The sequence below is a fragment of the Cetorhinus maximus genome, chromosome 8, assembly GCF_964194155.1.
Source record: "Cetorhinus maximus chromosome 8, sCetMax3.hap1.1, whole genome shotgun sequence".
NCBI lineage: Eukaryota > Metazoa > Chordata > Chondrichthyes > Lamniformes > Cetorhinidae > Cetorhinus > Cetorhinus maximus.
Window position 1 is genome coordinate 48,823,037 of NC_135886.1, and position 14,036 is coordinate 48,837,072.

General features: G+C 41.4%; 1 protein-coding gene across 5 annotated transcripts in view; it reads right to left on the bottom strand.

Annotated features, from left to right (window-relative positions):
* The window catches only part of LOC144683610 (transcriptional enhancer factor TEF-5-like), a 248,400-nt gene that overhangs the window by 49,825 nt on the left and 184,539 nt on the right, over positions 1-14,036 (bottom strand). Inside the window, exon 1 of one of the 5 annotated variants that reach the window (XM_078546802.1) lies at positions 4,805-4,939. The exons of the other annotated variants lie outside the window; for them this stretch is intronic. Coding sequence (XP_078402928.1) covers positions 4,805-4,813 — 9 coding nt within the window. The 5' untranslated portion in view covers positions 4,814-4,939. Of the gene's footprint in view, positions 1-4,804; positions 4,940-14,036 lie in introns of those variants that run through there. 5 annotated transcript variants of the gene reach the window in all.

The window sequence follows — 14,036 nt, forward strand, 5'->3', positions numbered from 1 at the left end:
GTGCTCAGTAAAGTGGCCCAAATATAAATGTTTTTGTTAATTGCAAGTTTTAGACTCTCTAAAAAAAAATGACTGTCTGTAGAGTGCTGGCAAGTTCCTGCACCTCAGGTGATCAGAGGTCTTTGCCCTCCATAGTAAGATGACACAGCCTCTTAACAGCTTCTTTTCTAATTGATCGTCCATGCTGTGACTGCTCAATTCTGTTGGTTTGGAAATGGTCCCGAACACAACAGCAGCAGCGACTGTTCAGGATGGATTTCTTCCTTTCCCCCTCCCCATTAGTTTCACCACTGGCAGGAAATCCAATTTATGCCAATCATAATTCTCAAAAATGAGTCACATCACGGAACAGAGTCGGAATGAGGCAGATGGTGGCAGCACAGTGAGCGATGAAGTGGCATATTAGTTATTGCATGAGTCTGGAAGCCCTTAAGACATACGAGTTCAATCCTTGTGCAGGCTTTGTGATCTTATTTGGATGGCAGAACCATCTGCTAAAGCATGTGATGCTGATGCCACATCCACAGAGTGCTTCATGGAGATACCAGAATTAAGAGGAGATACCAGAATTAAGAGCAGATGCCACAGTAAAATTCAATGACACCATCAGAAATAGTTTGCCATTCACCTACATGGTTTTCATTTAAATTGTTATAATAAGTCAATTATTGCTCACTGTGTGGTACACACAACATGAGCAACTGTGGCATACTGTTTATATCTCAGATAAATGACTTAATCAGATTATAGGATAGAACCTGTATTCCATGGCTCATCTTGTATCCTTTAATCTCACAAATATCATTGCCTTCACACCACATGACTGGTAGATGCTGGGAGGGGAAGGGGCACTGGTAAAGGGATTACTAGTGAGGTATGTATCCCAAGGTTCCTGATGTGTTTCAAGACCTTACTACATTTTTAAGATTAACTGTTGCTTAGAAGTGTTTTCAAGGAGGATCATGGGGAGGTGTTAGGACACCACAAGACTTGGGTTCAATCCAGCCCTGCCTGAAAGGATGAGAAGTCTGCCCACTCGCTCTGTGAACTGTAAATGTTCTTAATGAAATAAGTGTGAAATACTCTCAATCCAATGAGCACATTACTGCCCGTTTATTTTAGAGAGGCGACTCACAGTCTGATTGGGAAAATAAGTGTCACACTGGTGCATTAAAGGGGTGGCCTTCCAAGGTTGGAGACATATCACTGGAGCATCTGGAGGAAGTTTTTACCTAAATATCTTACATATGACCAGAGAGTGCTGATACCTGAGCTTTCAAAACAGCAAAGTGTTCCATTCCCACAACTGAATACCTTCACCCCATGGAGTAAAAAGGAAAATAAAGTGACTTTGAAAATCAAGGCCAAAAAAGGGAAAATTTTTTTTCTAATTTATTCATGGGATGTGGGCATCACTGTCCAGGCCAGCATTTATTGCCCATCCCTGATTGCCCTTGTTCAGAGGGCATTTAAGAGTCAACCACATTGCTGTGGTCTGGAGTCACATGTAGGCCAGACTAGGCAAGTACGGCAGGTTTCCTTCCTTAAAGGACATTAGTGAACCAGATGGGTTTTTATAACAATCGGCAATTATTTTGTGGTCATCAGACTTTTAATTCCAGATTTTTTACTGAATTCAAATTTCTCCATCTGCTGTGGTGGGATTCGAACCCTGGGTCCCCATTACCCTGGGTCTTTGGAGCACTTGTCCAGTGACTAGTTCAGTGAGGCTACTTCACAAGGAACGTTGTAACACAAGTTAGAGTAAAGAAGTATTTTCACTTTGGAATGCGGGATTGCAGAGAACATGCAAGAGTATTTACGATACAATACCAACTTGTACGGGAACTTTGGTCAACAAACAGCCTCAGCATACAACAGTACTCATCATAGATAGAGGGCAGCTTACACCTACAACATCACTTGCTTATGAACTGTTAAATCTTTAATTTCTTCCAGTGCTGATGAAAGATCATAAACCTGAAACATTAACTCAGTTTCTCTCTCTGCAGATGTCACCTGACCTGCTGAGTGTTTCCAGCATTTTCTGTTTGTATTTTATCACCAGAACTTCGTCCCTGCTCTGAGCTTTCCCCCTGTACAGTCAGTTGTCACAACTAGCTGGGAGTTAGGACGCTGAGTTTTCTAGTGAGCAGTCAAAATCTGCGGAAATTGCACTGCAAAACACCAAATTTAAAAAAAGGAGTGTGCAGACTACTGGAGACTGGAATTCAGGGAAAACATGGAATCATAACTCATCTTCTACAGACAATACGCTCTTAGTGAACATTTTAAAATTTATGTAAACAAAATGCTAATTGAATCCCAAGAATGGTTAAGGTTAATTCAATCCTGGGATCATTCTTACAGCACACAAGCTGATCCAAGCTTTGACACTCAACTATCTCTCCTAGAGATCTATCACATTTAGGGTCAGCTAAGTTACTGCTTTCCTTCCTGCACCTAAACCTCAGCTTCAATTGATCACTTAGGCTTGTTACTTTACGATAGTGAGACTAGGCTGCACCATACTGAAAAATAGTTTTCAGCAAGGAAATTTAGTACAGAATGTCAGAAATTCAATCAAAGATGGTACTGTACAATCAAACCATCACAAAAGCCTCAAGATGGGAGGATTTGTTAAATAAATAACTTGGTTGGTAAATCAACTGCCTATTGAGCAAACCAGCCATAACAACCAGGATGGTCTTAGTTCAATTTCTAATCTTTGCTGAAATAGTTAATCTCAGGTGGTTGACTAAAGGGGTGCTAAACTCTTGGGTTTGGACTCACAATATTGAACCTTAGTGGAGCAACTTCTACATTACCAGTGTAATATTTTCAACTGCCCTTTATTGCAGAAGATTGCTCATTTAGGGTCAATTTAGGGATAACTCCATGTACACTTTTCAATAAGTCTTTCTTTAGCAGCCAATTGCAGTGCGTTCATTTAGGGACTTGCTACAGGATCTAAATTAAAAGGGAAATCAGAAATAATGGTATTATTTTATATGGAAATTTTGTAGTTTATAGGGCATATGGTACCTGTTCTCTATTAGTACCAGTTTTATGTTACACTCATACTCTGGTGAGAGGTGATGATTTTACCAGCTCAATTTAAAGGAACAAAGCTCTGCTTTAAGCAGAAGATGCAAACGATTTGGATTTTACTAAACTGAAACTTCTTTGGCTGATTATTAACTAACCTGCCCCAGCTGAGAAGGAATTCCTTTACTCAGCAGCCCCTATAAGGATTGGTTCTTCATCAAACAGTAAATCATTATTACTAATAGCCAACCAGAATCTGAGGACAGGCAATGGATTAGGAAACTATTTATACATTAAAACAGTTATAGAATCATCTCTCTTTAATTCCAGTTGGATCAGTACAAACTAGTGAAGGTAATGACCCAACACCAGAAAAAAATGGATGAAGATCAATACAATGAGGTGATAAAATAGTTACCATGTGGGTGTTAAGAGGGCGGAATTGCGTGAGGGAAGATTGGAAGTGAAAAGTGATAACCAGTGGAGGCATACACTGGTGATGTCTTATTGGCTTTGAAACAAAAAGCAAGTATTTATTGGTCTTATCCATTAAACTTTGTTTTAACAGGGCAGGGAAGGTCACTTTAGAAGATAAACCTCTCATTAAAATCTTTGTTTATTCCAAAACCAAGTATTGTAGGAGGCAGTGGCCTATCAGATCTAAATTTAAGGTAGCCTATTGTCCATGAGGTACTAATCTGAAATGATATTCTGGCTTTGTATCTTAAAATTCTGCTTGTAATTCCCTTCCCAAATCCATCAATATCCAGCATATCTATACAGTTGCTAAAAAGCAGCATTTTCTCTCATTAGAAAGATCTAATAATGATTTAAAAACAGTTCCAAGGGTTTTGCCCACATTACGTGACTCAAGTCCATAATTGTACCAATTAACTCTGGATAAAAGAACTACTTATGTCTTTTGATACCTTTAATCTGTCCTACTATTCCAGTTTAAAGTGTTCTATCTTTGTCCTTTTTATATCCAATTTAATGTTGCATTTCCCATCACTCTCTTCCTCCTCCTTCCCTAATACCAAAGATACATTCCCTGAGAATTGGTTAAAGATCACCCATTGCTATCACCACACTGAGCTCCTATTACAAACCATTCACCAGTGGCTTTACTGAATCTAATGAGTTTTTGCTGCTCTGGCTCTTATTTGGCTTGAGACCAATCCTCCTCAAGGACTTTTAAGAAATGAAGGTTGGGATTTTGTTTTTTTTAAAGAAATAGTCCCTCTACCTACAGACACAGCATAAAGTGAAAGAGACAAGATCATAGAAATGACCACTTCCAGCCCAGGTTAAATTGAAGATATTCTTGGAACATGTTAATGGCTCACAGTAACTTTTTCTGCCTTGAGGCAAATGGAGAATATTGGTTTTTAAAATCCTAACAGGAATAGTTTGTATGCAACGCTGAGTTGCCACCCCTCTTAAATAAATTGGACTATTTGATCCTGGGACCATCTGGTATCCTTTGCAACTATGAAATGATTAGTCCAATTGAATAAAAGTAAGACACCAGGAACAGCTATAAGTCTAGATAAAATGGGAGTACACTTGAACCAAGTAACTCCCAGGTTGGAGCTTGCAGCCAGTTAAATGGGTGAGTAAAGTTTCTCCAACATAATTTACAAATGGCCTTGGTCTTGTAAGCAATCTTAGAAGCAGCCTGGGCAGGAGAGGTTTAAAAAGAACCATGCACAAACATGCACACTGAAATGGACAATATAATTCATTAGATACTTACCACGTTCATTGCCTGGATTCAAGAAAAGCACATCATTAATGGGATTGAACACAATTTTCATTCAGTTAATCACAACAGTGAAACCTGCCCAAGTCACCTTGGTTCAACAGTCCTGCCTTGTGGAGTCTGTCGGTCAAATGAGCTCAAGCTGACTTGACTCAAAGTGGGCCTGTACCTTGATGGAGCAGACACCTGCTAATATGGCCAAGAGATCTGGTCATAGTTACTGGTTTAAAATTAAATGATGCTTGTATCCAGATGACACTAAACTCTGAATTAGTTTTTCTGCTTAGTTTATATACAAATTTATGTTTACTCGAATCCAATAAATATTTGCCTAAAAAGAATTATGTTCCATTTAGAGATATCTGTCCTTTACATCAGTCAATGACTGCTTCCACCCCTGCTAATCTTTGTATTACCATCTTTGAACGATGGTTGTCAAAAATCATGGGAATTCCGGATAATAAATGATATTATGCTCCATAAAGGACAAGCTACCACAGCACTTTGGGTCTCAGGTAAGGAGGAATAATCCAGTAATACGTTGTTTAAAAATTGCCTTTTTAAAGATTCAATGGCTGACAATGAAAATCCTCAATGCTCTGACCTTTCTACTGTATTAAAAGATGGGGACTCGAGCAGATTTTTAAAAATTCCCCAGCACATTTGGGGTAGATTGACTTTGCTATCGAGTTTTCTGGTGAATGTACAAATAACTTTTTTCCCTTCTATTTACAAAGTAATATTATGTGCAGAGTTTTTTTTCACATGAACTATTAGTGATTACTGGCCTGTAGAAAGATGGAGTGACCCCCTGATTTAAACAGTCAACAACACCTGTTCTGAGGACTATGTGACTTCAATTATTGATCTAAACTTCTAATAGTTTCATGTTGGAGGTGAATATTTCTAAGCAGGTTTCACTAGACAGGCAAAACAAAATGCAATTATTGGTGGTGAGAATATTTGATTTACACATGCATTATCTTTGGGAGTCCCATTAATTCTATTCAAAAATTTTTTAAAAAAATTAATCTGGAGTTGAGTGAGAAATTTAAAGCAGGGAGCTGGTAATAACCGGTCTGAAGTGGGGGTTGACCAATTCTTCGAAGCACAGCTTGCTTTGAACTCAGGCTCAGAATGGAACTGAGGCAAAGGACTGTTGTGTACCTCTCATACAGTTGGTTCACTCCTGAACAAAAAAGAGCAGGAAGTCTCACTCAGCTTCTGTGTGCTTCCAGGTGACCAGTCTTGTGGACTATAGATGGACTCTGCTGTTCACTCTAAGGCTCTGTTTTTGCATCAAGAGTTCTACAAGACGCTTGCCAACAGGGCACTGCAGTGCTGTCATTGGCACTGCTTACATTGTATGTGCTATGCTGCAGATGACTGTACTGCTAGATCTAGCAACTCAAAACTGGGCATTCATGAGGTGCTGTGTGCCACCAGCAGCAGCAGAATTGTACTCAGCCACAATCTCTAACCTCATGGCCCTGGCATATGCCCCGCGCTACCATTACCATCAAGCCCGAGGGATCAACCCTGGTTCAATGAAGAGTGCAGGAGGACATGCCAGGAGCAGCACCAGGCATACCTAAAAATGAGGTATCAACCTGGTGAAGCTACAACACACCATTTGCATGCCAAACAGCGAAAGCAACATACGACAGCTAAGCGATCCCACAATCAACGATCAGATCTAAGCTCTGCAGTCCTGCCACACCCAGTCGTGAATGGTGGTGGACAATTAAACAACTCACTGGAGGTGGAGGAGGATCCACAAATATCCCCATCATCAGTGCTGGGGAAGCCCAGCCCACGTAGCTCATTGTTGCAAAAATTCCTCAGTGCAATGTCCTAGGAGCAACCATCTTCAGTTAGAAGTGCCGAGTGGATGATCCATTTTGGCCTCCTCTTGAGGTCCCCAGCATCAGAGATGCCAGTCTTCAACCAATTCGATTTATTACATGTGATATCAAGAAACAGCTGAAGGCACTGGACACTGTAAAGGCTATGGGCCTTGACAACACTCCGGCAATAGTACTGAAGGCTTGTGCTCCAGAACTTGTCACGACCCTAGCCAAGCTGTTCCAGTACAGCTACAACACTGACATCTACTCGGCTATGTGGAAAATTGCCCAGGTATGTCCTGTACACAAAAAGGATAGGTCCAACCCGGCCAATTACTGCCCCATCAGTCTACTCTCGATGATCAACAGCACTATCAAGCAGCACTTCATCAGCAATAACCTGCTCATTGACACTTAGTTTGTGTTCTGCCAGGGCGACTCGACTGCTGACCTTTTATTACAGCCTTGGTCCAAACATAGACAAAGGAGCTGAACGCCAGAAGTGCAGTGAGAGTGACTGCCCTTGACATCAAGGCAGCATTTGACTGTGTGGTATCAAGGAGACCTAGCAAAACTGGAGCCAATGGGAATCGGGGGGTGGGGGGGATAAATAGCTCTCCCCTGGTTGGAGTCATACCTAGCACAAAGGAAGATGGTTGTTGGAGTCCAATCACCTCACTTCCAGCTCATTGTTGCAAGAATTCCTCAGTGCAGTGTCCTAGGAGCAACCATCTTCAGTTGCTTCTTCAATGACCTTCCCTCCATCATTAGGTCAGTGTTGGGGATGTTTGATTGTGAGAAATATTCTGTACCACAATGGGCCGAATGGCCTCCTTGGGCCGAATGGCTTCCTTCTCTGTCGTTAAAATTCTGTGATTCATTTCTGTTCAGATACTGAAGCAGTCTGTGTTTCCATATTCAGCAAGGCCTGGACAACATTCAGGCTTGGGCTGACAAGTGGCAAATGCTAGGCAATGACCACCTTCGACATGAGAGAATCTAACCATCTCTCCTTGCCATTCACAATTGCATTACTGTTGCTGAATCCCCCGCTAACAACATCCTGGGGGTTACCAATGACCAGAAACTGAACTAGACTAGCCATATACACACTGGCTACGAGAGCAGGTCAGAGGCTGGGAATTCTGCAGCAAGTAACTCTCCTCCTGGCTCCCAATAGCCTGTGAACTATCGACAAAGTACAAGTCAGGAGTGTGATGGAATACTCTCCACTTGCCTGGATGAGTGCAGCTCCACTAACACTCGAAGGTTGAAGCCATCCAAGACACAGCAGCATGCTTGATTGGCACCCCATCCACCAATTTAAACATTCACTCCCTCTGCCATCAACACATAAGTGGCAGCAGTGTATACCGTGTATAAGATGCACTGCAGCAACTCACCAAGGCACCTTTCAAGCCCGTGACCTCTACCACCTAGAAGGACAAGGGCAGCAGACACACGTGAACACCACCACCTGTAAGCCACACAACATCCTGACTTGGAAATATATCCTGTTCCCATACTGTTTCTGAACCAAAATCCTGGAACTCTCTCCCTAACAGCACTGTGGGTGTACCTACACCACATGGACTGCAGCGGTTCAAGAAGGCAGCTCACTACCACCAGAACCATCGCCTTTAAGGGCAATTAAGGATGGACAACACCTGCTGGCCTCACCAGCGATGCCCACATCTGATGAATAATTTTTAAAATGGGCAAGGTAGCCTGTTAATAACATGGAGATAGCAGCTGGTTTGAAAGCAGGACTACATAAAGATACAAATTGCTTCATTTTGTTCTGGAACTGGTTTCATTTTGCACCAGTTGATGCATGTTAAAATGGCACAAATTCCAGTGACAGTATAAAACTTGTTGTGTAGTTTGTGTGTAGCGCTTTTAAGGCACTTGTTTGGTTTTATTACAATACAGGAACTTGCATTTATATAGTAAATATCTTAAAACAATGAGCAATTGTGTGTTTTTTTTTAGTTCAGTCACTTGTGTTGATGAACATAGCAACCTTCTTATACACAGCAAGATCCCACAAACAGACGAATAAGCAAAGACCAGGAAAGAACAGCTAACAACCAGGAGAACTGATTTTCACAATGTTGTGCAAGAGTCTACAGGAAGCTCCAGACAGCAAAATAATTGATTTTTGCCTTAGTTTAATATCTCATCTGAAGGATGGCACGCCCAATCATGCCATCTGTATTGAATTGGAGGATCAGCCTAGGTTATGGAGCCAACTCTCTGGAGTGGGGAGTGAATTCACCACCTCCTGACTAGGTAGCAAGTTGGCTAGTAGTGTTGAGCTGTTAACATAGCTGCTTTGTGGGTTACATCAAAAGGAGTTGTTTGTTTTTTATATGGGATTCACTGCCTCCACACTGGGGAAACGAGGGGGTGGGGGGTTGTTCAACGTTATTCAAATCTTCTTCAAATGTTAATATTGATGGGTTGCTATAGATTAGGCAGGTAAATTAGTCATCCGATCTTATGTTCAGTAACTTGCTTTATTGCCACTTCCAGCGTGTTTCTTCCCTATCCCCACATCTTACCAAGGATGAATTATCTAAATTCATGAAAGCTGCAGTTTTTGAGACTGCATAAAGCTTTGACTGCAACTCCTGGCTTTTACACACTTAGAGCTATGCTGCACTCTGATAGACGGAAGTTACCCACAGACTATAAAAGCAAATATTACTTGTCCTGTCAAGCCCTAGTGGCTTCTATAAGCTGATTTTCCACAGTGCTGGTGCTAGCATTCACAATTGGGCTGAAAAGATCAAGGTGAAGAAATGAACTTGTGGCGAGTGCTTAATTGTTTCTGTAGACTGAGTTCAAAATTCTACACTCCAACTATTATGTCCTGAAGTGCAAGTTGTAACTTCTTATCTCCACCCCCACGAATATTCTCACAGGGTGGTATATGTCTCTAATTATTTTCTGAGGGTCACAGTTGCAACCAACCACTTCCTGAAGTTTTGGTCACAGGTCCTGAGTGCTTTGATTCTATTGTTCTTGTAGTCAAGATTCATCCTGCAACTCTGAAAATAGATGTGAATGACTTGGCATTCTCTAAAGGAATTTGTACTATAGATTGAAGCAGTGTGTGCAGGGTTTTTTGTCTTCATTGGCCATGTAAGTTCACACCTATAGCACCATATATAAAGTATATATCCATATATTTGCATTAATCTGCAATGCATATTTCAAGTTACTAATAGATGTTAAATTGGAACGTTAACAAAATAACCAGCCTCTTACCTGTTTATGGGTGGGTCCAATTGAGCTTCTGCTTAATAGTGACCTGCCCCCTTTCCCCTCCCCTCCCCTCTAGGATGTTGATGGAGCCCATGTTGGGGTGAGAAGTGGAGGGGCTGGTCAGGCTTTCCCTAGTCTATAAGACTGGCATAGCTGTATGTAAAAAGGAGTTAGGTAAGCACATGAGGAAAGGAATAGAAAATCTTTCTAGTTAAGGTGGGAGGAGGCTTGCATAGACCAGCTGAGTTGTGGCTAGAATTATACGAAAATTGCCTGTAACCTTGGACTAAGGAAAGGCTGAGTTGTGTAACCTAATGGGGGACAAAAACAGAAACAGAAATACCTGGAAAAACTCAGCAGGTCTAGCAGCATCGGCGAAGAGCACAGTTGACGTTTTGAGTCCTCATGACCCTTCAGTTCTGTTGAAGGGTCATGAGGACTCGAAACGTCAACTGTGCTCTTCTCCACCTGTTTTTGTTTTGGATTTCCAGCATCTGCAGTTTTTTGCTTTTAACTTAATGGGGGACTTGCATACACAGCCTTTCTTGAAGCCCCTCAGTAAACGTGTGTCCAAGGGAACCCAGCTGCCAGTGCTGCTGCTGTGCTGTTTTTGGAAATTTCCCACCGAGACACCACTCTGCTGTTCCTGTGGAGCTAATCTGAGAGCTGATATCAGCCAGTTGAGATAGCGCCTTGTAAGGCAAATATTGCCCATGCAACGCTGCAGTGTATTTATTGAAACAAGTGTAGTTTTTGTTTATACAAGATAAAATTACGGACCAATTAAATCATAGGCAACTGTGTTCGGTTTGTAAATGCAACTCTGATTTAGCGCTTTGAATTGGATGATGCATTAACCCTTTTTGTGCCTTTTCTTTAAGTGACTAAAGTCTTGGTGCAGCAAGAATGTACCGAGCAGGGTCTCCTGCGATTTGCTGCAGATCAGATGTTGTTACTGCACGCAGTCGCAACCTGATTCAGATGATGATCTGATGCTCTGTTTATAGTAGGGGTATATATTCCCCTAAGATTGGGATAACCAGGGATCCCCACTGCAGGGATGTCCAAACTCTTAACCTATGGATTATCTGCAGACCCCGAGCTCTGGGAATACAATCCTATTTCAGTTGCTGTTTCTGCTTTTATCTTTTTCCTTATTTACATTATTGTGGGCTTGGAGATTTTGGAAAGAAAGGCTTCCTGCTGCTGAATTGAGATCGGAACATAAAAGCTCTTCAGTATCAGACAAGGGGGTGAGCAGGAGGCTCACCTGACTGTGCTGCCTAAGACCTGGTGAGGTTTTTAATGCCCAGGCATTATTTTCATGTTTAAATGTCCAACTCCAACCTGGCAGGCAGCATAACCTGAGCAATGGAAGGCAGTGGGATTTCTGACTTGCTTCTGGGGACATGAGGGAATGGTCCCTGGTACTAGGACTGATGGAGGGGAGGAAAGAGGAGGGTGCAAAGGGAAGTGTATTCCAGGACAGGAGAGGTTCAGGGTTCCCTTGTGGAGTCCATAACATGTTCCAGCCTACAAAACCATCCTGGATGGCTTTGGCTCTACCCTGCTTACCCCCAGACTTCACTGATGGATCCATCAGGAGTTGCAATTGCCTCGGGGCTGCTGTCAAACACCAAGCCTGCTTGCGGCAGGTGCCTATCCCTGATCCAAAGACTGCACTGTTAAAATGGCGGCAGGCAAGAACAGAGCAAGGAGCGTGTGGCTGTTACTTTAACCTGTTGTTCGGGCAGGATTAAAACTGCCTGTGCACCCTCTACTTCCAATATATGTTTGAGCCTCCTGAGACAATGCTGCATCACTCCTATCAACTTCCAAGGTTAAAGCAAAGGCTCCTGACTGCAACCAGGACATTTGGTTAAAATTTCAGGCACTGGTGCAGATGAAGTGGAATCCTCCAGGATAAACCAAAGGCTTTTTATGATAACCATTTACTCTTGTATGATTCTGTGGATCAGATGATCTATGGATTATAAGGTTAAATTCACTGTCTACTCTTGCTCATTTGTTTAAAGCCATTCTGCATGACTTTCTGCAGAAATATTCAAATTTGAAAAGAATGTAAGTTAAGTCAAATCAAAATGCTGGAGTCTTATTGATGATTTGGAGTGTTTTAAGCCTTTCTGAAGTGAATAACATACACATGCAATTGATTATGTCCTGATTGTTGAGTGAAGCTCTGAAGAGTTATTGCTTATATAAACCTGGAGATGACCTTGAAGACTTCAAGCTATTCCAGAGGCTTAAATTATACCATGAAGTTGATGGGAGGAGTTTTGTTTCAAGCTACAGACCCTTGATATCATACCTCATTGCTTAACCTGTGCATCTGAGTTTATTTCAAATTGATGTCGACACAGGATAAGTTACTCTGACCTAAACCATGATGTGTTTATAAAGTATAATGACATTTTAGTGTGTTGTGCCATGGTGCTAACCAGCTGTCCTTGTATAACCTACTGCAGAAATCAGCTTCAGAAGTATAAACCTACATTTGTAATAGCTCTGCTCAAATGTTAATTTGTCTCTGAAAAGCTGCAGAACTAATTATACAAATAAATCTCTGAGAAAAGCTGAATTTGGGAGATTTAATATGGGATTGTTGAACTTTGCAATTCATAAATTCATTGTGTATGTTTATTCAATAGAAATGTCTAAGGATGATTGGATTTGTTTCTGTGCCTATATTTTCTGCAAATTTATTTGTCAGGCAGAGTAGTCTAGAATGAGAGTCACATTAAAAGGATGGGATTTCTCATTTTTCTCTGCAAATACAACCAAGATCAGTTATAAAACGTTCTCCTATGGCTAGATGAATGTAAATGTATCTTACCTGAAGTCAGAGCAGAGGGTCCCTGAGGGAGTCTATATTAGCAGGAAATGTCTTTTCTTCCCACGGGGGGAACACTATTTGAGGGCAACTACCTACACTGTGCAAAACAGAACACTGCAGACAGTCTGATGTGGGTGTACATGTATCATGCACGCACACACACAATTTAATTTCTGTTCCGCAGGACAATAAATCCCAACCTTTAATACGCTCCCAACTCTCCCATTCTAATATCTCCTAATGTCTCTTTCTAGTCTACAGAGACTGCTTCAAACATTCCTTACTTGGGTTTTAAGAAAATAAATGCCTAATATCTTATTTGTTTTGCCCTGGTTCTACTTGAGTAATTTGTGGAACTTTAAACTTGAGAGAGCATTGGTGCAAGTACTAATATAAGAGGTGCAACCCTCTACTTAGTTAAGACCTGTCAAAGAGCTTAACTCAGGATCCTCGTCCCTTCTAAAGTCACAATGGATATTTCTTACTTGCATATACTACTCCTGTTTAGTTTACCTATCCTTTGCGAGTTCCTGGATTAGGTTCATCATCTTTTTACAAACGGGGTAGAAATTGGGTGCTGGAGCAACATGTGCGATATCAGATCGACTTCCTGATAAATATTTGACTAGTGCTGCAGAGAACAGGTGTCCAATCCAATATCATCCATTTTGCACTGCCGCTCAAGACTAATTTCTAACCCAAGGTCAGGAGTGACTCAGTTGATAGCATTCTCACCCCTTGAATCACAAGGTTCTGGGCTCGAGTCTCACTTCACAAAATCCAAGTTGACACTCCAGTGCAGTACTGAGTGAGTGCTGCACTGTGGGAGATGCCGTTTTTCAGATGAGACATTAAAGATTGGGCAGACATAAAAGATCCTATAGCACTATTAGAAGACAAGCTGGGGAGTCCTGGCCGATATTTATCCCTCCACCAACATTTCTTTTTTTTAATTATCTGATCGTTGTTACATTGCTGGTCTGGGAACTTGTTTTGCACAAATTGGCTGCCATGTTTCCAACATGTAACTAAACCTAAAAGCATGTAATTGCCTGTAAAGTGCTTTGGGACATCCTAAAGTAGGCACTACAGTAATGCAAATTCAAGTTTTCTAACTTCTCAATCTGCAGAACCTCGACCACTGTCCAAGGATTCTTTCATCGCAATACTGGTGACCTAACAATTCTACATAGGTAATTTGGGATCACTTAGAATGGATTGGTTAGTACAACCGTGTGTGTGTTCTAAACAGTTG